We start from the raw sequence: 23,414 nt of genomic DNA, 5'->3' as shown, positions 1-23,414 counted from the left end.
TACAAGTGATAAAGGGATTTGAATACATTACTCGGGGCCTGTTATGATCCATTTCAAATTGAACAGACTGTAATAATTCACTCATTTGCTCAGTTTTTGCTCCCGTAGGAGATTATTTGAGATAATACACATTTTCCAAGTACTTTAAACATTTTACTTTTAATGTGTCAATTTAAAACCGTTTCAGGCTTCGAAGAAACCTTACTGTAAATTGAATGTACAACCCAGATGGTAATACTACATCAATGTACTCTGTCATTATTAACCTCTTATCAACATGTGCACCCAAACATGACTGTCCGCGAGGAGATATTGAAAAGGTCATCTCAACCTTCTAGTTCTCAACTGGGCATCTGCCTCCTAGGAGTCCAGTTACCCCCCCAAGGCCGGAGCAGACTCCCTCCATTCACAGTGCCTCTCCGCCCACCTGTAAACACAATGGCTCCACTCTCCCCACACACAGATTAGGAAATGTCCAAATGGTCGCTCATATGTTCCTTCTGAGATAAGGTAGCCAGGGTCAGGTTGCACTTGTGGCTATTCCCACTAGCTGGATTCTCTCCCATTACACCAGAGGTTAGGCTTTAGCTACACCACTAGGCTACATTGTCTTTATCTGCTCACATTTGACATTGTTCTTCTGGATTAGGAGCAACCAGGGGATCAAAGTTTCTATGAAGGATGGAATTTTGATGATGCATTTTTATTTTTGAACACATTGCAATTCAATGACAAGCATTTCAACTCTGAAGCTCAAACCCTATGTAACAGATCTATCATTTGCCTTATCGATAACACGTTGTAGCTGCTTTCCTGATCTGATTGAACTTGTATAAATAATGTGAAGCTATTTAACTTGAAAAGGCAAGCTATTTGTCCTGAAACACAACCCAATATCCTCTGTGCTGTCAGTTTACCGGTCAGGGGCCGGGTCCCTGGGGCAGTGTGACACTCGTCAGCAGTCATTAAAACATCCCCTCTGTCTAAATGATAGTCCCTGGCTTTGGCTGGACTTCCCCTGGCCCAGTAGCCCCCCAGTAGCCCAGTAGGAGTGAAGGACAACGATGTTGTGTGGTAAACCCCGAGCCCCTTTGATGGTATTGACTAAAGAGGTGGTAGCGGAACAGACGGTGTTGCTACACAGAGGAAATGAAACTTGTTTTCTGTTAGTTTGGAAATGACCCGGCCCGTGACGCAGCTGCCTAGGGGGAAGGATGCGTTGGATGGTGTGTGTAGGTGTCTTTTCAAGCACGGAGGGTTAGATTTGTCATGCAACTTCTCGCCCCTTGGTCAGATGGTTGGGTCTGACCTATCATAGAGCTTTCTGTCAATCTATTTGTCTCTGATTTAGTTGCTGTCTTATAGTTTGTACTTGTTACTAGTGTTGCCTTTTGGGCAAAGCTGTTGGTAGATACTGTAGACAAAGGTTAAGATTTTCTTTATTGGTCAATTGCACACAAGGTTCAACCAAAATTGTACTTCCGCTTCCAACCCCCCTGAAATACACACAGGTTTCGGAGAGGTGCGGGTGCTACCACACTGGATACCTGGGGAGCTGTTGTTGTGAGGGGTTAAGTGCCTTGCTCAATGGCATCTAGGATTTGATACAGCAACCCTCCAGTTGCCAGCTCACTTCCCGCCAGATTTTTCCCAACTGACCCGGGATTCGAACAGGCCAGCCTCCGGTTGCTGGCTCACCTCTCTAACCGCTAGGCTACCTGCCGCCCCATGATACGGCCAATGATAATGTTAACCAAATGTAGCGGGGTGTTAAACATAAAAAATAGTCCACACAAATCAGATTTAATACATTCTCAATGTGCCATGTTTGCAAATGGCATTTTAAAGACAAGGCCTGACTTTAGACGTGGTGATTTAAGTGTCAGTTCCAAACCAGTGGGCCAGATTTTCTTCCAGGCCCCCCCCAACTCTCTCCCCACCTCTGCCTTTTTTCTTTGGAGGCCACTGGACTCAATTGAAAGGCAATGAGGCAGCTAACGTGTGGAAAGATAGAAATTTACTCACTTTAAGTTCACGCTGCCACAGCCCTCTTTCTGGGGGCCGCATTGAGTGGGACCACAGCAGCACCACAATATGGCAGAACTACTGGAGAATGGCTGCAAAAGGGAGCTATGCACAGCGACATGATGGCTGAGCTTCACGCCCCATTTGACAGCATTGCTCTCCCTTTCTCTCACTCTCGCTCCATTTCTAAATGTTCCTGTCTTTCGGGGCCAGGGGCTTTGGGACTGGTCCACCTGCGGGGGGCTGGAATTGAAATGCATTGATCTTTAAGCACTGGAAACTATTCCCTCGCTCTTTCCATTTCTCTCTCTCTCACTTTGTCACTCGCGTCTCGTGAGCATACATGTTTGAATTGATATTCCATGTATTTCCTTGAGATAATGTGTCTGTGTAGAGAGGTAAGAAGGATAACGTCTTTATCATAGAGTGAACTCTAGCCGGCAGAAACAATGCATCTTCATTGGTTAGGATTGCGTAGGCTTTAAACCACTAGTAGGTAAGGCAACTCTGTAGAACACTATAGTAACCACACAACAATAGTTATCATACCCAGATTCACAGAGCAAGGCCTGCTCAGTCTGTTGTTCAAATTAAATCATGCTGTGTTCCTCGGTTCTGTCCCCTTCAATAGTATGCATCAAATGGGTTTTTCGGGGAGTCGTTTTGCCCCACTCCTTCTCCCTCTCGTTTGTTGTCTTCTTGGGCGCTGAGGCAGAAAATAAAAAGGAGAGATGGGAGCCTTTTAAAGTTGACGTTGGTGTTTAGTTAAAAGGAAAGAAGCGATTGCACTCGTTCCCCGACATGGGCGATCTCTCTGCGGCTGAGAGCGAGATTAGTTATCCTATGATTTTTTCCCGTCTGGTAAAGGTTTTCATTTAAATGCACCCAGTGGTTATTTTGCATAGTTCCCCTGCAATTTGCCTCAGCTCAGGGGACATTGGCCATCGTCTGGTTGTAATGTGAGGTAATTGGCGGGGGTGTCAGCCCGATTTTTATTTAAGTGCTCAACTACCAACTCCCCCCAACTGGAAAACAACAAACGTCTGTGTCGGCTCCTACAACTTCCTATGGCTCTCAGGGTAGGAGGGGTAGGTTGTTGTTGTGTGGTTCCCATAAAGATTCATTCTTCATCTGAAGAGAAATAAAGGAGAATGTCAGTCAGAAAGTCAATTCCAGAGGATGTGGAAAAGCTTATGGGGAGGGGGAGGCTGGATGGCAGATTTGGAAGATTTGCTTGCGCCTTTCCAAACAGCCGGTGAATATTGTGTGGCATTCGCTTGAGTACATCCTGTCATAGTATCAGATGTGCTTTGACTTATGAAGTGTCTTCTTTCAGTGGATTGGGGTCTGTCTTTCTCTCTCTCTTTTTCCTGATGCATCTCTTCCTCTTCTCTCCACCTCCCTCTGCGGTGAAAGGCCAAGCAGGGAAAAATGAAACCAAATAGAGGAGAAAAATAGGATGTAGATTTTTGTCTTTTTCTCTCAGATCCTGACAGCTTTTGAAGGTTATTTATTTTCACGCATCATCCCATCCCTCCACCCACAGTAGACTGGCTATGTCTGCCATGTTCTCAACTGAATCTCCTAGTACCATACTAAGTGCTGAAATGTGAATGGCATTGTGTGTATATTACAGAGCCATGCTCCAGCTGACCTGTACCTGATGACCAAGAGCCCAGAGGACGCCCCCAACAGCCCAGATGTGCTGGAGATCGAGTTCAAAAAAGGTGTGTGTCCGTCCGTCTGTCTACATCTCCTCATCCCATGTAGTGGGACTTTTTAGTCCTCTAGTTCAGCCGGGGTTTATGATTCCGAGTCCAGTCCTGACCTGTGTTAGTTTGTTCGTCTTGTCCACCAATGGCTTGGCCATACCCACAGCCCCAGGGCTGCTGTAGACCCCGTGCTACCCTGCCTTTCCCTGGCTGTGTTTATCACTCTGACCACCCAGACCTAGGACAGCCCAGCCCCACAACCCGGAGCAGTCTAAACTAAAGCAGCCTGCCTGGGGGCATGGAGGGGCCGGAAGCGTTAAGCCAGCTAATACAATTGACTGAGGGAGGCCCAGGAAAGTGACACATTAGCCCAGTTGCCGAAAAGAGACACACATCCCAGCCTGGGGCCAGAAGCAGAAATCCCTCTAATCTAGATCCTGGTCACAAGTATCCGTGTGTATAAATGGAGGGATGGGGGGGCTACAGGCCACTGAGGCCTGCTGGGGCTTCAAAAGACATGGCAGGACATTAGCCTCTGATCATGGTGATGACCAGTGACAGTTTTATGACATTGCTACTACACTGAAGCAGTTCAGAGAGGAATAGAAGAGAAAGGAGGTTTCATCTGTGATTTACGTTGGTATCTGTCTGCTGATTTATGCAACTTTGAAGGTTTGTGGGGTTTATTTGAGATTTATATCTGAAGTAAGTGAAATTGGAGGGAGAGGAGCAATGATAAAGTTTATAGAGAACTGTTAAATCTTCATTTGAAGGAAGGTTTAAACAATAAAAAAAAAAAAAAAAATAGTAATAGGAATCTGAAACTGACGTCATCGTATAACCTGGTTTCACCTCGGCCCTTTGCTCATTTGCAATCAGTTTTCATAGTTTTTTTTTCTCCCCTTATTGAGTGACGATGACAAAAGCTGTTTTAGTGGCTCACACAAAGGCTTCAGCTTTACTCCTCCTCCTCAAGCACAAGATCAGCGCAAGAATGTTTCCATCTTTTCATCTCCCACCAGCCCTTTTTTCACCGGGCTTTCTCACTGATTAAAAAGATAAACTAAACTTTCTTTCATCAGCAGCAGTTTTCCCCTTCTTTCTGTCCTTTTTTTATCCCTCTTCCTTTCATTGAAAGAGGGGGGAAAGGAAAAAGAGAGAGGAAAAATTTAAAGCAGTAATTTTTCCTACAACTGTGTCTGCTGTCCCATTGTTTGCACTGTTCACTTCAGCGCTGAAGAAAAGGGCAGGCAGGGAAAAGAAAGGCCCAGTGAATGATAGACACGGCGAGATGGAGGAGAGGAGGACGAGAGGCCGGGCCCGGCTCCCGCATTCACACCCTCACTTAATTTATTTGAACTTTTAATCTAATTATTAACTATTTGGGGGATCAGGGGGCTTTGTCGGAGCGCTATCCGTGTGCCCTCTCCGGCTCTGGGAGTTTTCCTCAGGGGCCGAAGTGACAAAGCCCTTGTCTAAAAATATTTTGTCAAGTCCTTTACGTGTCATTTGAACAGGGCTTACATTTGGGCCCATTGAAATGCAACCAGGAGTGCTGCTTTTTTACCGGGACTTGATTGGCAACTGCAAGCTTGCTAAATGCTAATGAGCGCTGGATGGATAGGGGAGTGACTATCTGCAGATTTATTTTTCTTTCTTCTATCCTTCGTGTGTCTTCAAAAGCTCTTTTAGCCCCCCACCTCCCCCGCCCATGTCCCAGTCTATTGCACCTCCTCCACCTTTGACCTTTGCGTTGCTCATTTTAACCTATGAATACTATGAATAAGCAAGTAAATGACAGTGGCCAAAATACATTGGCCAGTTTATTAGGTACACCACCCCTTTCATGAATATGGTTCGCTCCTACAGACAGTAAGTCACATGGCCATGGCTTGCTATATAAAGCAGGCAGACGGACACCGAGGCATTCGGTTACTGTTCGATTTAAACGTTATTATGGGCAAAACAGGTGACCTATGCGACTTTGAGCATGTTATGATCGTCGGTGCAGCGGTTCCAGTATCTCAGAAACCGTCGGCATCTTGGGCTTTTCACGCACGACAGTGTCTAGGGTTTACCGAGAATGGTGCGACAAACAAAAAAACATTCAATCAGCAGTCCTGTGGGTGAAAACAGCTCGTTGATGAGAGGATGAATGAGAAGGTCAAGAATCGTGCAAGCTAAGAGGCGAATAACGGCGCAGTACAACAGTGATGTGCAGAACATCTCGGAACGCATCTCGTCGGTCCTTGTCACGGATGGATTATTACAGCAGACGACCACACCGGGTTCCACTCCTATCAGCTAAAAACAAGAGGAAGCGGCTCCAGTGAGCACCGGATCATCAACACTGGACAACTGAGGAGTGGAAAAACATTGCCTGTTCCGAAAAATCCCGGTTCCTGTTGCGTCATGCTGATGGCAGAGTCAGGGTTTGGCGTAAGCAGTATGAGTCCATGGCCCCATCCTGCCTGATGTCAACGGTACAGGCTGGTGGTGTAATGGTGAGAAGAATGTTTTCCTGGAACACGTTAGCTCCCTTGATACCAATTGAGCAACATTTCCACAGAGAATCCCGACGAATTCGGGCAGTTCTGGAGGCAAAGGGGGGGGTCCGACCCAGTACTAGATGGTTGTACCTAATAAACTGAATTTAGTGTGTCTTTGTAGGGAAAGTTGGGGATGGAGATTGATTGGGGAGCACCTAGGCGTGTGTGTGTGTGTGCTTTATTAGGAATGGTCAATGCGTTCCTAATAATGCGCACGCACACATTCACTCATACCGCAGTGCGAGGCTATTGGTAGAAAAGGTATGGGTGACTCAAAGCACGGGTGTGTAATTAAATTAGGAAAGGCCTGTCTGGGATTTCACAGCCTTCAAATGAGCAGGGCTTTTGAATATATTAGTACTTCTCACCACATCCTATTGAAGTATTCTACCATTAACACCCGTTACCCTCCCTCCACATTCCCCCACATCCAAATCTTCCTCTCCACTCCCTCACTATTTTCATGGTCTCTCCCATCTCCCTTGTGAACTGTGTTCAGTGCCTGGGAATCAGTCTCTTCACTTTGTTTGTTTTTAGTGAACATTAAACGAATAGGTGGAAATGTAGTAACAATTTTGGCCATACATATTGATTCTGTCATTCATAAATACAGCTTCTGCCCAAATCCAAAATTTGCTGAATGTGACGAGATCAGATTTGAAACTGTAAGAGAACAATATTATTAACCTGAATGACCTAGTGTAGCACAGTATTATGATGATGCAGTATCTCTCCAGGCTGTTGCGTAACTGACTGACTGTTCCATTCCAACCCACACAGGTGTGCCCATTAAGGTGACCCACGTCAAGGAGGGGAAGTCGAAGGACACACCGCTGGACATCTTCTCTTACCTCAATGAGATGGGGTGAGTCGGACTTTCTCTTACCTCGATGAGATGGGGTGAGTCGGACTTTCTCTTACCTCGATGAGATGGGGTGAGTCGGACTTTCTCTTACCTCGATGAGATGGGGTGAGTCGGACTTTCTCTTACCTCGATGAGATGGGGTGAGTCGGACAATCAGTAGGGAGAGCCAAACTGCGAATGAGAATCCTTTATTGACTGCATGGAATCACCATTAGAGGGCAGTGTGTAAACTCTTACTGCAGTGTTTTCAGCAAAGTGTGGGTGTTTGCAGGCGAGAATACAGAAATATTGACTACTGTTCTTGGTGAGTAAGAATTCTATTGTGGTTTCCATTGTGGTCTCAGAGGGAGGCATGGAGTTGGGAGGATCGACATCGTGGAGAATCGCTTCATCGGCATGAAGTCCAGAGGTAAGGCAGTGACGAAGTGTAATGAGAAGAGATCCTGAGAGAATACAGATGAATTGAGAGGAAAAACATGTATACTGTATCAATAGCTTTGGTTAAAATGCACTTCCCTTTTCTAGAAATGTTAGATTTATAGATAAGCTAGCACAAAGACATACAGTACCTACTCCGCCCTAAGTGCCAACACTTCCATGTCCTATCCATTTGTAAAGCTTCCTGTCACATCTCTAGTGCTTTCAGGCAATTGCAGTCATTTTATGTCAGTGCTAAAAGGGAACACTTGCTATTCCACTTGCATAAAAGTGTTGTGGAGGAAAAGCAAGACCATGAACAAACACAGCATTATGTGCCTCTCTTTCCTTTCAGAGGAAATGTTTTTCTCTGGTTCACCTGTAAACTGAGGGTCTGATGTGACCCACATTCACTTTCACATGCAGAAAGCCTTCGCATTTCTCTTTTTGCAGCCTCCCACACACAGACACACGCTGTTGTTCACACACACACACTCCATCTCGGCAGTCGGCCACTCCTCCGCATGACTTCGAATTGCCCTCTCAGTCAACAGAGCTTCTCAAAAACCTCCTTATTTCTGCATGCTTAAGGGCTGTGAGGGGCCAAGATGTTTGTGGCACCGTGTCCCATGTCAGACAGCACGTCACTGACTCCCTCAGTGGCCCCTGCCTCCTGCCACACTGCATTTCTACTCCTCACAATAACCTGACCAGCAAATTGACTCGCCAACACACTCCGCCTCTGGCGTAGTGGCAGGTAGAAATTGAAAAATGGGAAGCCCACTTTTCTCCCTCTTGGCTGCACAAAAGATCAAAGCTCATCTTTTCTACAGAAATGGGAAAGGAGGAGTGTGAGGTTTGACGGCAGTGAATAACTAGTAAAGATTGTGTGTTGACGGCAGGGGGAGAAGGGGGGTTTGCACAAAAGATGCCAAGGAGGATTGACTAGTTGACAGACTGAATGTGTCATTTATTTGTATGTCTTTGGGGGGGAGGGGGGGTCAAGAAGGCGGGGCATGGAAATGGTTGTCAAGAATGTTGTCAGTTCTCGACAAAACATTCACTGGTGTATGTAAGTGGTGTACACCTGTCAACCCTTGTCTGAGCTCTGAACTCTCCACTGTGACGAACCATGTTGTGCTGAGGATCTGTAGAGAACGTTATGGTGATGATTAACTGGTCTGATTGATATATTATTTATAGAAATTTGATTTGTTTTTGGAGGCATTTTTTGTTTTGTTTTTTAGAATATCATTTTAGAATATCAGACAAATTTGTACTTTTTCGTGTTTCAGGAATTTAGGCCTAGTTGAATTCAAGAACTACAATTCTGAAGTGTGTGTGTGTGTGTGTGTGTGTGTTTTGATTCTTGATCAGAGGAACATCAGGAAAGCAGGAAGCAGGCTTAATGTGTGTATTTGTGCCTGCATTCGTGGGCTGTACGCCCAAAGGGGAGCACAGGCTCAGCCCAGGTGGGGTTAATGCTTAGTCTTAACCCCTCTACCCCCTCTAGCAGAATTGGCCTACGTACAGAGAAACTGTTTAAAAGATTAATACCTGGAAATCACTGGTGTTTTTGTCCTCCTAAGCTTAACTAAGCCACAGTTGGTTTAGCTAAGGTAAGAGAGACTTTTTATTGTTCATTTGTCTTTCTAATCTCTCTTTGGGGTGCTTAAGGTAAATTGGGTTAAAGGGCAGTTTGAACTGTTTTATCAGATAGTGACAGTTGAATTGCCCCTGTTTTGCCCTCTGTTGCCTTGTTTTAGTGGCTCAAATTGCCACTTTTTGAGGTTTAAATGATTAGCAGTTTTGCTAAATCCTGTTTTGGGCAGCCAGTGCTTTGTAAGTGCTTCTCAATTTTCAGATGATGTTTTGGTCCGCCCCTCACCTTCAAGTAGGCTCCATTCCATCTAAGACAAGAATTGTATCGGTGCCCCTTCTAACAGTGAATTGAGGTCCCAACACAAGGCGCCCATCCGCAGAGTTTAATCCCAAAGACTGAATGGAAAGGATAGGAATATCCTGTTAATGCTGCCCACACGCAAACATAGTCAATTAAACAGAGATGTCCCCGTGGTTTAGCGTATTAGAATGGCATTATTTGAATAGAGAAACGCATTCTCTCCTCTGGTCTCTTTCGGCCTTTTCTTTTCGACCTCATAAGACAGACAGCTGAGTGACAGCTTCATTTCTCCTGTCATCCCCCCCCTCTGTCTTCTCCCTCCGTTCCCCTCAACAGTGCAGTGGGGGTAAATTGCAGGGTCGGGAGAGCCTGGGGCCTAGCTCAGGGCTGGCGGGGGCCTCCTACCCTGTCATTTGCCCGCGACAGACTCATTTTGACTGGGTTGATATACTGTGGTGCTGGCCTGTCCGTCAGCCAAGGTATTGGAGGAGGAGGGTGAAGATGGCTGGTTCCTAATAGAGCTGTCTGAGTTGAGTTGGTCCTGGAAGGAAGTACAATGAGGTTGTCATGGACACAGAACCACCAGAGACCTCTTCTGATCAATTTAAATTATATTGGTCGCATACACATATTTAGCAGATGTTATTGTGGCTGTAGCTAAATGCTTGTGTTCCTAGCTCCAACAGTGCAGTAAAATCTAACAATTCACAACCATACACACATCTAAAAGTAAGAATGGAATATTTTGTTTGGGGGGGGGCGCAACTTCAGACTATTTTGAAATGCAATGCAACCTATGTGCTTAATTTGTCTCTCCACCTTTCGTTCCGCACCTAGTTGTGTGTTTCTGTGCTCCCCCAGGTATCTATGAGACCCCAGGAGGCACCATCCTGTACCACGCTCACCTGGACATAGAGACCTTCACCATGGACCGAGAGGTCAGGAGGATCAAACAGGGCCTGGGGGTCAAGTTCGCCGAGATGCTCTACAACGGTACGTTTGGTGTATTATGCAAAAAAAACACACATTAAAACAGTGCTCATACAGCATTCAGAAACGGTGCATTCATGGTTACGTTCTCGCCTAGAACACACACTAAATGGTTAGCCAAAAACAATTCAGCCTCCTGATAATATATTTGATTTATGTCATGTTCACTTGCTTTCAAAGCACTTTACATTGATGATAAAAAATTATGCAAAATACTTCACTGATCTGGGTGATAAATTGTGCATGGCACACAGCAGCCATTTTCTGCCAGAACACCTCACACAGTGGCAATCACGGTGATTGACAGGTGAGGAGTGACTATGTTACTTCTGCCTCTCATAGAGGTAATGTGTGACTGAATGACTGGGGCCTAAACCTCCTGTCTGCCTGGCTCAGGTGTCCTAATCCCCCCCGGCCGGCCTTCCTTCATCCCCTATAATAGGATCACAGCCGTTAGAGACTGATTACTGAGCCACTGCAATTTAAATCCTCATGAGAGGAGGGGAGATGGCCAGGCAGGCAGAGAGACCAGGGAGAGCGAGCGAGACACCAAGGTACAGGCGCTAGCTAGCTCCTTCTAAGAGGGGGGCAGAGATTAAACTCATTATGGTCTTAAAGCGTGAAATACCACTGTCTCTGCCTGGCCCACTGCATGGGCTAAAGCCACAGGGGATTCCCTGAACAGAACACAGTATGGAGAGAGAGAGAGAGAAAGAGGACAGCTGTGGCTTGATCCATACACTCAGCCCTGTCCTGACTGTGTGATACTCACACCAGTGCAGATTCAGTGGAAAGGGACTGGGTGAGAGGATTGTTCTTGGGATTGGGAGGTGGAAGGGCATGGAAGAGGGAGAGAGTCACCCCATGGAGATGGGCGTCATTTTTCTCTACCCCCCCAGTCCAGCTGTCCCTCAGACCGACAGAGCAGGTCACCTGGGTGAGGCAGGAGGGGGGGTCTGAGCCTCACCTGGAGCGATGGGACGAGCGCTCGCATGAGGAGTGGGATGGGAGGAGAATGTGGTGGTGGTGGTGGGGGGGGTCATATGTGCACAATTGAACCACACTTCTAATGGAGGCTGAAGGATGATTTCCATTATAGTAGCATGTATACATCCAGTTCCTTGTCCCCAGGTTTCTGGTATAGTCCAGAGTGTGAGTTTGTGCGCCACTGCATAGACAAGTCCCAGGAGAGCGTTGAGGGGAAGGTGCAGCTGTCTGTCTTCAAAGGCCAGGTCTACATCCTGGGCCGCGAGTCGCCCAAATCCCTCTACAACGAGGAACTGGTCAGGTAAGGACCTCGAGCATTGTGTGCATGTGACTAATCTCTGGGTACAGTATAATCAGTTCACTGCATATATGCAGTATCCCCATTGTTTGCTCAGGTCACTTCATTCTCCACTGACCCTACACCAACAATAAATGGACACTGGCTCCAAAGACATCAGAGTGCGGAGCAGGGGTGACAAGCTCAATTCCTGGAGGGCTTTCTCCCCATTGGTCTCTTCGCTGTGGAACAGTGAGTCCATTCAGACACCTAAGCCCCCAATGCCCCCTGGGCTGGCTCAGTGCTGACCAAAGCAAAGCCTCCATATGCCCCCTTCCATCTACCCTCCACCGCTAATGGCATTTCCAGCCAAAGGAGAGGAGAGTGCTGCTTTTAGGGCCAAAGCACAGGTTTCATGCTAGTTAAGCAGGGGGAGCTGTGCAGCTGAGAGCTCAACCTCGCTCTCTTTCACACACACTCCTGTTGGTGACTGAGTGTTGGGTTGCACTGGAGGAGAAGCTCTTAGGGGCACTATTCTGAGGTAACAGATGTGCTGAGTGTCCTGTGAAGGATCCCATTGTGGTGCAAAGTCCACTTATACCACCTGAAGTACAGCCCCACACACACACACCATTTCACCCTCCAAACCCATGCTTAACTGTAAGACCCTGGTGGACAGCTAGCTGCGTCTCCTCAGTAAACAGTGTCATTAACACAGTGGTATAGCATCACACACACGCTGCATTGATCTGGGACAAATGTCAAAAGGTTTCCTGCTAGGTGTTTGGCAGTCAATTAGACCACATGGTTTTTCCTATGTATTCACCTTCTGGAAACCTGCTTCCACAGCCATTCAACACCTCATAGACCGCACTCATAAGATGGTAGGTAGGGAGCCTTGTTTTGAGAGTTGATGGTGGTCTTGCCTTTCTTTCTCTCCACTGAGTCTTTAAAAAAAAAAATTCTGACATTCTTTGATTTCCTCCAGCACGGTGTGTCTGAAGAATGAGTAAAGGTCTTAGATTAGCAGCTGGGGCTCTGTGGAGGAGGAGCTGAGGGTGTTAGCGCTGCAGGTAAAAACTACTGTAATTAGGCCCTATTCCCACTACGAGATATGAAGGCGAGTATGAGGGGATGGGGTGGCGAAAAGATAATTCTACTTTTCAATTCACATTACATCCTTGTCTAACCTTTTGTTGTGGCTGGCAATGCGACATTCTTGGTCCGCAGCTCAAATTGACCGTAAATATCACAGTAGCAAGTAAACACAAAATATTCAGCAATAACCAGGTTTCTATCCAGCCTTTTTATGCGAATAAAGTACATGTCTGATGGAAACAGACAATCTGTCGGTAAACTTTCCAAATGTCGACAAAACAAAACACGCTTAGCAAGGTGGGCTATTTTTGTCGGTAAAGTTAATTGTGAGAAATGGAGGTGGAAACGCTTTTATACGCAAATATTTATATTATAACCATCATATGGAAGTAAACTTGGAGTCATGCGATGACTCGTTGTGTCGTCCACGTATACAGTTTGAGGCTACAGATGAAATAAGTTATGATGAACTTCAGGGTGGTGAAAGTTCACGGTGATGAGCTTGATGCTCCTTTCCAATAAATATCGAGGGTCTTATTCTGGTGACATGATGATCGATGTTTATTTGTCAAATGGCAACCAAGCAATCTCGCTGTCCTTAATATTCTCATCATGTAGGCTATACCTGCACTGTATCTGGAGCTGGTGGCTAGAGCACAAGTGCCCAGAATGGACGTCAGCAGAGTTGAAAATGCGATGGAAACCCATTTAACTTGTACTTTTTAATTGGTTACATGGGAATTTAACCAAGTTATTTTTATGTGCACTACGTCATCACGCACAGCCTTTTATCCACAACAAGTCCATTTGACGGAAACACGTTTCTGGTGGGGAAATGTGCATATTGTGTTTATGCTGATTTTAGAATATTCTCATGGAAATCTGTTGCCAATTGGATGGAAACCTAGCTTTTATTGAATAATACAACAACCATATTACACTCCTGGGTAATACAACAAGCATATTACACTCCTGGGTAATACAACAAGCATATTACACTCCTGGGTAATACAACAAGCATATTTACACTCCTGGGTAATACAACAAGCATATTTACACTCCTGGGTAATACAACAAGCATATTTACACTCCTGGGTAATACAACAAGCATATTTACACTCCTGGGTAATACAACAAGCATATTTACACTCCTGGGTAATACAACAAGCATATTTACACTCCTGGGTAATACAACAAGCATATTTACACTCCTGGGTAATACAACAAGCAGATTTACACTCCTGGGTAATACAACAAGCAGATTTACACTCCTGGGTAATACAACAAGCATATTTACACTGGGTAATACAACAAGCATATTTACACTCCTGGGTAATACAACAAGCATATTTACACTCCTGGGTAATACAACAAGCATATTTACACTCCTGGGTAATACAACAAGCATATTTACACTCCTGGGTAATACAACAAGCATATTTACACTCCTGGGTAATACAACAAGCATATTTACACTCCTGGGTAATACAACAAGCATATTTACACTCCTGGGTAATACAACAAGCATATTTACACTCCTGGGTAATACAACAAGCATATTTACACTCCTGGGTAATACAACAAGCATATTTACACTCCTGGGTAATACAACAAGCATATTTACACTCCTGGGTAATACAACAAGCATATTTACACTCCTGGGTAATACAATAATTCAGAAGCATTTATGTGCATTGTGCAGACAATGAAAGGTTTATTTTCTTGTCTGTTTGCTACACTCATTACATTTTGATTTATATCATGCCTTCATCAAGTAACGTTAGCCTATCAAAAAGGAACGATTAACCTTCTCATGTGAATATAAAAGTACACTAGGCCTACCTTAAAACAAACCAGGCTTATTTTTTTTCAAGATCATGTGAATCGATGAAATGTGGTAAAAGCTCATTGCTACTGAAAACATGGGCATAGGTGAATTGACCTAGATGAGCTGTTTTGTATGGAAGCCCATACCTGCCACCAGCAAAATGTAATGAAATAAAATGGCTGGATTGGTCAACGTGTGCAATTAGTCTGATCAACTGTGGGCTACTGATGACAACCACAGCTGCAGGTAGCCTAGAGAATCGTATGCTCTCTGATCCCATGTGGGCCAGGGGAAATGTAACAGTGTGTTTTTATAGCCTAAAGTAGGCCCGTTTATTTGTGTTTGAGAAAATGTGATCAAATTTGGTTTGTAGTCACACTTCGGGTGGCTGCGCTAACTAAGTCTTTTTAGTGGAATGAATCAACACAATAGTGATGACATGCTGTTTGAGTGTCTTTTTAGGTCTACATGATGCAACCCTGCATACAGCGAGCTCAGACTAGTATGTTTCTGTAAATGGTTTAAATGTTTTAATCCTCCCTAGGGCCAGGAGTCTTTCCAGGAGTTTTATTTTAAACCACATGACCAGATTAGAAAAACTATCTGGTCCCATCATAGCCCATATAAAACTGTTTTTTACAGCTGATTTATTGCTATGTCATACGCCACAACTTGGGTCCGAAGTTGGTTAGGTTAGCCTACTACCAGGTCAGGGGAAACTCTGGGCCCCAGGAAAACAACCCCCCTCCCCACCAGCACCATTCTGGGACTTGTGGTGTCACCTCTGAAACCACCACACAATGTTACAAATGAAACAACACATCCTATGTGTAGGATCTACCTTTGACATGTTTTTGGTAGTGGGATGGTCTTTCATGTTATATATCAGTGCAGCCGGCAGCTACAATTTCCAAATTAAACAGGTTGTTACTGCAATTTCAGGTAAAAACGCAATATAACAAGTCTCCAATATAACCTTTTATACTGTAGGAATGTTGGCTCAGGGAGACAATTGTTTCCACTGCCCTGCTTCAACTGTGTCGCGTGCTACCTTCGGAGGGTAGCGAGGCTCTAACATAGAGGAACATACTCTCCCCCCTCTCTCTCTCCGACACACACACACACACACCTTTACAAATACGCACACCTTACAAAACCACACACCTTTACAAATACACACACCGAGGAGGAGAAGGGAACGAGCCACAAGAGGCCTATATAATAGATGTTCACTAGCATAATTTTTACATCACGGGCGTTGCTTACAAAAAGGATGTCACAGACAAAAAAAAACATCCGGTTATGAGAAACTCATTTCCTCTGCTTAGGAGTTTGTACAAAACTGTATTGTCTACAAATGAGTTGGGTGTTTGTGCTTTTTCTCAACGTGTGGTTGTTTTTTCCCCCTCTGAAATCGCAAACATAAAGAGCAAATGCGTTCAGAGAGAAATCTATTGAACATTTTTTTGAATGATGCAATAATCCGTGGTTAATGTTATTCACTATCCTACCTGTCCTGTGGGCTAGACGGGTGTTGGAATAACTTCAGTTTAGAATGTGACTGCAAAAGCCCTTCCCCAACCACGTAGGCCCACACAATAACGTGACTTACACCCCTGTTTTTTTGTCCCAGTATGGATGTGCAGGGAGACTATGACCCATGTGATGCCTCTGGATTCATCAAGATCAACGCTGTCAGGTTTGTGTCCTTCATAAGCAAACTCAATTGTCCCCCAAAAGGTTATATTTTCAGGAAGGCTTCTTGAGCGTCAACCATATTTATTTTTTTACATACACTTTTTTGATTTCGATAAATGCACTAACTAACTCTGTTCTCTCACTGCAGACTAAGGGAGCACCACCGTTTGCAGGGGGAACATCACTCCAAGCACTAGGGCTAGACGGTCAGCCTTGGATCATCTTTCTCTCCCCTGTGTCTTAAGCAGCTTTACACTTCCTAATGTTTACTCTCACCCCTCTTGCCTTACCGGAGTAGTTTTCGAGTTGCATATTTCAAATGAGGTGTTTGTTACCGTATGTTGTAATAAAATGTATTTGAATCATTGAAGTGTATTGCTGTCACACTACATTTTGTGCTTAAGAGGGTAAATGAGAATTCTTACATTGATTTAGTATATCTGATAGGTGTCCTTTTGGTACAGAACAGTCGTATCTGGGCACTGTTCCGTCAAGAGGTTAAGGGTATCAGGGAAGCTGTATCATGTAAACAGTATATGTAGATCAGTAGATGACGCTGTTGCCTAGTGGGAGGTTGGTTGGTTGCACTGGTGTGCTTGGGCCTTGTTGCTAGGCTAGCTGTCATCTACTGTAGTGGAAGTGATGAGGCTATTTCTGGTATGTGACGGCGCGACTGGAGTGAAAGGACAGGCCAATTGGGGGTCGACGTATATCAGGCTCAGCATGTGTGCTCTGCTCTGTTCATTCCAACTGCATATGGACAGACAGCCAGCAAGAGATGAACTTATGACACGTATATGTATTGCAGTTAAATGATACCTTCGCTTTGAGTCTCCATTGACATGGATGTGTGTGTCTCAATGCAGAATCTGTGTTTAAAAAATAATAATAATAATTTAAACGAACCGTTTTTAAAGTTAGTGCCCTATAGTCTTATTTTTCATTCTCCTCTCACACTATATGATCCAAACCCTCTCCAGATCTTTGGGTGTCCCACACTGTTGAAGGGGCGATGAGGGGCCGCCCTGAGCCTGAGGTGGACCCAGGCAGGAGCCCTCCTGCTGGGCTTAATGGCCGGTGGGGGATCCCCAGGTCCTTTCAGTCCCACCAGAACCCCTCAACCCTGCTCAATTACACCGCAGGCGTCTCAGTCTGCCTGGTCAATTACCAGCTAGCCCTGGCATTTAGTAACGCGTGCATACATTCAGCAGGTCGCCTGTAATCACTGGCCTTTTTGGGGGGGGGAATTGCTTGTGCAGAAAATGAGGGATTCAGATTAGCCAGTGAAGCTGAAGGAGAAAGGAGGGTAGGGTAGTACGACTGTCACTCTCAATCTGTGGTCTGTGGTGGGAGCTCAGTATAGCTCTGTGTAGGGGGAAGATAGTTATGACCTTTCACCTTTGTGTCTTACCCCAGGTCATTAGCCATATAAATGAAGCAGACTGACATGTGAACACTGCTAGGTGTGTGATGGAGAGCTGTGGTCTGTGGCAGCAGTCAAGGTGCCGCAGTTCAGAGCATTAACCACTAGCCTGTCCAAGGATTGGATGACATCATGAGAACGGCCTGGGCAGTGTGTACCGTGTGTGTTGCCTGTGTCTCGTGTTTCAGCGCCAGCCAGCCTCCTGCTCTGCCCGCCCGCCTGTGGCTTCACGGCAACCTGCGTCTCTGTCAGGTATGAAAGCGAGGACACCTGACCAAGGGAATTAATCATCCTTGACCCTGAGTCAATTACCCCTCATTACCCACTCTGTGTCAGCCTCTCCAAGGAGACGCGCCACAATGGGATGACATGAAAGTCAACGGCGTCCCTGAATGGAGCCCTAATGGATGCTCTTCTGTCTGTCTCCGTAGGAGCAGACCTTCACTCTCTGTCACTCTCTCACTGCACACAAAGGACACCATTGTTCCCAGGTTACTGTGGCCTCTTGAGACGGATCCTCTAGTATTTTGTGACAGAGAGGGTGCACGGGTGCAGGTGATTTGTCTCTGCTGCAGTGAAAAATATGAACGACATGGACTGTAAGTCCAATTTGTAACTGCGATATCTCAAATTGTGAATTCAGTTCAAATAATACATTTTTTCTTTCTCTCGGGAATTAATCTGTACCTGCTCTAAAGTGTATAACTGAACGAGAAACGATCTCTTCAATCAAGTCAACCTCAAAAGTTTTCTGTAAACTGAAGTTAATGGCAAACAATGTAACAGCAAAGGAGGGAGAGCTGGGGGTCTATTAAGCACAGAAGATGAGTCTATTCTCTAACAGAACGTCTTGGGTCATTTAATACCTGCCTACCTGTCTGGAGGAGTCAGGGGTCCCAGGTTCACTGACCTCTGCTCTAAACGGCAGCCAGCACAAAAGAAGCTGGAACAATAACAGTCCACAGGAGGTCAATTACCTGCAATTAGAATGCAAGGCAGGTCCCATCATTATGGTGAACCTGTAACCTAAGACGACAGCCCCATAAGCTTTCTCTATTATGTCTGTAGTGCACTTCACCCTGGGACTGGGAGTGTAGACCCTGCGTCCACGGTTCCCAGCTAGACACCTGGAAGAGTGGCAGTAACGCATGAACGCAGTCCTTCCCTGTGTTCACTCCGTCTGCACTGAGGTAGTCTCTCCTGACAGATGGAAACATTAAGAGGCCGGGTCTCACATGAGCTTTGGTTCTGGGGGTCAGAGTAGATTGGCACTGAGGAAGGAACTGGATGGGTGAAATAAAGTTCACAGTATGTACCTTATTGCCTTCAACGCCCCTGGGTGTACAGATCAGTGCAAATGAAGATGTGTGGGGAGGCAGACACTTTTGACTGTCGAAATGCACCCAAATAATATGCATGTAATCCTCAATGTTATGAAACCAATGTGTGACATTATCTGCATAGCATGTAGAGCAAATTAGTCCATCAATATTTTATAATATGAAACCAATTCCACCTGGTTGGGATGGAGTGTAATGCTGCTTGGTCCAGCACCAGAGGGGTTAACAACGGTCCCCAGAGGTTTTCCCAGAAAGCTAATGGGCCAGGAAAAGACAATGAGGTCATCCTCTCACTGCAGAGTGAGTCGGGGAGATTTACGACAGGCCGAGACACACCACAGATTGGTTCGGACTTACTATATACTGTTCTAGTGTGTTAAGTGGAACCGTTGGGATTAATGACTTAATCCCACTGTGATGAGATGTGAGGATGGTATAAAGAGGTTTCACAGACGGTGACATGTGACACCGAAGATGCCTTGGCAAGTCCACCACCGTGTCCGACATATGAGTTGCAGTGTGTTTAATGTGAAGCAAACCCAAGCTGTGAAAGTGTATCAGAGAAACATAACAGCCTCTCCTTTTGCAGTACTTAATCTACAGTACTTGAGTGTAGGACAACCTAGCTATCTAATATGCATGGATCCTGTGTTCACGGCAGTTGGGACAGACTTCGTTCTGGTGTCAAAGGACACTGGTATGTTACTTCCTCTCCCCATAATCTATAAACGGATGGAGGACCATTATGGTCAAAGCCTCGTCTTTGTTTGGACACAGCCAGTAATGAAATATTGATGGAAAATTATAAATATTTTGCCTCCTGCTTAATGTTGCCCATCTGAGAGGGTTAATGAGTGTTTGGGATACCCTGTCTCCTGTTACAGCAACTAGACTTCTAGGGTCTGTCCCCCTGGGGCCATGGCTAATCGATAGCCTTTTACAATGCCAGATTAACTTTTTCTTGGTCTACGACGTCTTTGTGGCCAGGCTGAATCTTGTTCACCAAAATACAAGATTTAAATATGTTGGAAGGTTTGGTCGATTTACAATGTGGTCACTGCACAGAAATTCTGTTGTATTTCATCATCTGCAAAATATTGTCCAACACACTTTTTTACTTTTCATATTCTCAATATTATTTTAACAGTTATGTTAGGGGCGGCAGGTAGCCTTGTGGTTAGAGCGTTGGGCCAGTAACTGAAAGGTTGCTAAATTGAATCCCCGAGCTGACAAGGTAAAAATCTGTCAATCTGCCCCTGAACAAGGCAGTTAACCCACTGTTCATAGGCCATCATTGTAAATAAGAATGTGTTCATAACTGACTTGCCTAGTTAAATTAAGGTTAAATAAATGAATGTTACCTGCTGTCTACTCCACCCCATTCATACCTCTCTTCCTCTTTGTCACAACAGTGTTAGATGGGGATAGATGTGAATGATGGTTTGCCCTGTGCCCCATTCAGACCAATACAAATCCATAGATGCCAAATCCATGGGGTTTAAAGCTTCTCTAAGAGGGGCTTTCCTCCCCCAGCCAGTTCCATAGAGGGAGTATGGCAGCCAGGAAGTCTTCACAGATCTCACCAGGGAGAAGCAGCCAGGATCAGAGGGATCTGGTCTCTATCCCATAACCAGCTGCCCTGTGGTCTCAGACCAGCTCCAAAATCCAACTCCCCAGGGCAGCAGTAATGTAGTATGTTTATCTCAAATCAATAGATTTATCTCCCTGGCAGTGACTACGCTCTCTGGCTCCCTCCCTGGAGTCTGCTGGTTTGTTAGCAGGCCCACTCATTATGTCCTTCGATTTGTTTCTGGGAGAAGTGGTGAATGGATGAGTGGCGTATCAGGTTCAAGGTGGTGATCCTGCTTGAGTGTATCCCTAGGAAGGTGATTTTAATGTTTAACGGCCCTGTTTACACTGAGTATACAAAACATTGCTCTTTCCATGAGACTGACCAGGGGAAAGCTATGATCCCTTATTGATGTCACTTGTTAAATCCACTTCAATCAGCGTAGATGAAGTGGAGGAGGCAGGTTAAAGAAGGATACTAAAGCCTTGAGACAAATGAGAAATGGATTGGGTATGTGTCCTTCAGAGGGTGAATGGGCAAGAGAAAATATAAGTGCCTTTGAACGGGGTAGTAGTGATGTCTGGTGAGGACCAATAAATTGGTAGTAGGTGCCAGACGCCCCGGTTTGTGTGAAGAAATGCTACGCTGCTGTGTTTTTCATGCTCAACAGTTATTCGCATGTATCAATAATGGTCCATCACCCAACAGACATCCGGCCAACTTGACACAACTGTGGGATGCATTGGAGTCAACATGAGCCAGCATCCATTCGACACCTTGTAGAGTCCATCCCCCGACGACTTGAGGCTGTTCTGAGGGCAATGGGGGGTGGAACTCAATATTTGGAAGATGTTCAGAAAGTTTGATCAGTGTGCTGAATATGTGCATGTGGTGTAATGACTGATGCTGATTGTCAGTGGTCGGTTGGAGTGTCTTGTTAGCATCTTTGCACATTCTGAAATCTTCATCAGAGCCACTTTTTTCTTAATGACCACTTTACACTACTGCTCTAATCAGGGAAATACACCGTGCAATAGTATATATATATATATAATTACTTTCACCACTAGAGGGCTAGATAAAGCACCTCATATTCTGATTGATACCATTTGCGCTTCAACAGAGATTGTAATGAGACAGATTTCAATTGTGGATCCATGTCTTTCTCACACAGAGAGACAATAATCAACCGGTACAATTTGCATTTTATGAATACTTCCTTGACGTTATTTTCATTTTCGTTGTTGTGGAAACAGACATACATATTAACCAAGGTTGTGAACTGTGAGCCTGATTAACCAGGGTTGTAAAAACTGTGAGCCTGATTAACCAGGGTTGTAAAAACTGTGAGCCTGATTAACCAGGGTTGTAAAACTGTGAGCCTGATTAACCAGGGTTGTAAACTGTGATTCTGAAGGGAAACGTCTGTTGCTTTTAAAGAATAAAGACTATTCTGTTTACTATTCCTGCTGATGTGTGTGTTGATTTCTGTCTGGGTGGCTTTGAATGGCTGGAAGCACTGTGGGCTCCTGTCATTGAAAGGCTACACTCTAGACTCTGACTTATGCAGTGATGACAGGTGAAGCTTTAGCTGCTGGAAAAACAGCAGCCAAACACTCTCTTTGTCAGTTCACGGCGAAAAGAGCTCACACACAAGCCCATTTAGCTATTATTTCCTCTCAGTCGCAGATAGACACACAATAAAGTGAACATTTTCAGAGGAAAGAGCTGGGGAAAGAAGAGGAGAGTAGGACAGGTGGGGCAGGAGGGCAGGAAAAATTGGTGGAGGGAAGAGGTGGGGTTGATTGGTGGCAGGGCGGGGTCATGCTGTCCCAGAGGAGAGAGAGAAATAGTGGAAAACATCCGTAATTTTCACCGCAGGATCCAATGTAATTGAGTCATTTCAAATACAGATACAGAGCTGAATCAAAGCAAAGTGGCTGGGGGTTGGGGGCTGAGGAAGCTGAAAAGACAAGGGGGGAAATAAGGAGGTAAATGTGTACATTTCCTGTCATTGGAGAAAGACAGTCTGTTTTCAAATGTTCATCTGTCAACAAAAAAAAATTGGGAATTGCAGGATTTGTCCTGTCAGGGATTTTTATTTTAAGGTACTCCTTCTCCAGCCGTCATACAGTTTAATTTCATTTCTGTTTTTTTTTCTTACTTTTGCATCAGTGATACTTACTGATCAGATGCCTTTTCCTCCTGCCTGATCTCCTTTTTAATTTCCTATTGTCTGTAGTCTTCTTATAATTACACTACACTGGAAGTGAAAATGATCTTTACTGCCTTTTGAAGTTGCATTTTATGAAACTTTTTTTTTTTTGGGGGGGGGGGGTGTTTCCTCTCTCCATAGACAATGATTTGTATTTGAAGGAAAACTGAAAGCTGGACAGAGAGAGATACCTAAGAGGGTTCTCAATGAAACAATATCCCTGTATGTATCCTGCCTTCAGAATTCCACATATAATTGCAGTATCTCTCAGCATGTAAGGCAATTACAGTTTTATATGGCCCCTTCTTCTGCGGGAGAGGGTGAAATATTCAGCGGCAACTGGGATAAGTATGCAAGTGTTTGTGTTTAACCTTTCTATTTCCCAATAATCCCCGAGGAGGTACTGTTTTCATAATCCTGCCTTTTCTGAGATGTTTCAAAATGGTGTTAAATTAGCTTCTTATTTTTCAGCTTCTATCCATGTTTCTTTTTCCAAAGTAATTACTGAACAAGCCCA

At 44.9% G+C, this 23,414-nt stretch overlaps 1 protein-coding gene across 1 annotated transcript in view; it reads left to right on the top strand.

Annotated features, from left to right (window-relative positions):
- ass1 (argininosuccinate synthase 1) overlaps positions 1 to 16,716 on the top strand; it is a 28,527-nt gene extending 11,811 nt beyond the window's left edge. Inside the window, exons 9-15 of the mRNA XM_024397468.2 lie at positions 3,662 to 3,752; positions 7,067 to 7,151; positions 7,496 to 7,560; positions 10,333 to 10,464; positions 11,593 to 11,749; positions 16,285 to 16,350; positions 16,498 to 16,716. Of these exons, the coding sequence (XP_024253236.1) occupies positions 3,662 to 3,752; positions 7,067 to 7,151; positions 7,496 to 7,560; positions 10,333 to 10,464; positions 11,593 to 11,749; positions 16,285 to 16,350; positions 16,498 to 16,546 (645 nt within the window). The 3' untranslated portion in view covers positions 16,547 to 16,716. The remainder of the gene's footprint in view (positions 1 to 3,661; positions 3,753 to 7,066; positions 7,152 to 7,495; positions 7,561 to 10,332; positions 10,465 to 11,592; positions 11,750 to 16,284; positions 16,351 to 16,497) is intronic.
- The last annotated feature ends 6,698 nt before the right edge of the window (positions 16,717 to 23,414 follow it).

Source organism: Oncorhynchus tshawytscha, linkage group LG33, assembly GCF_018296145.1.
Source record: "Oncorhynchus tshawytscha isolate Ot180627B linkage group LG33, Otsh_v2.0, whole genome shotgun sequence".
In the NCBI taxonomy this organism is placed as follows: Eukaryota; Metazoa; Chordata; class Actinopteri; order Salmoniformes; family Salmonidae; genus Oncorhynchus; species Oncorhynchus tshawytscha.
This window is presented reverse-complemented; position numbering and strand designations above follow the sequence as displayed.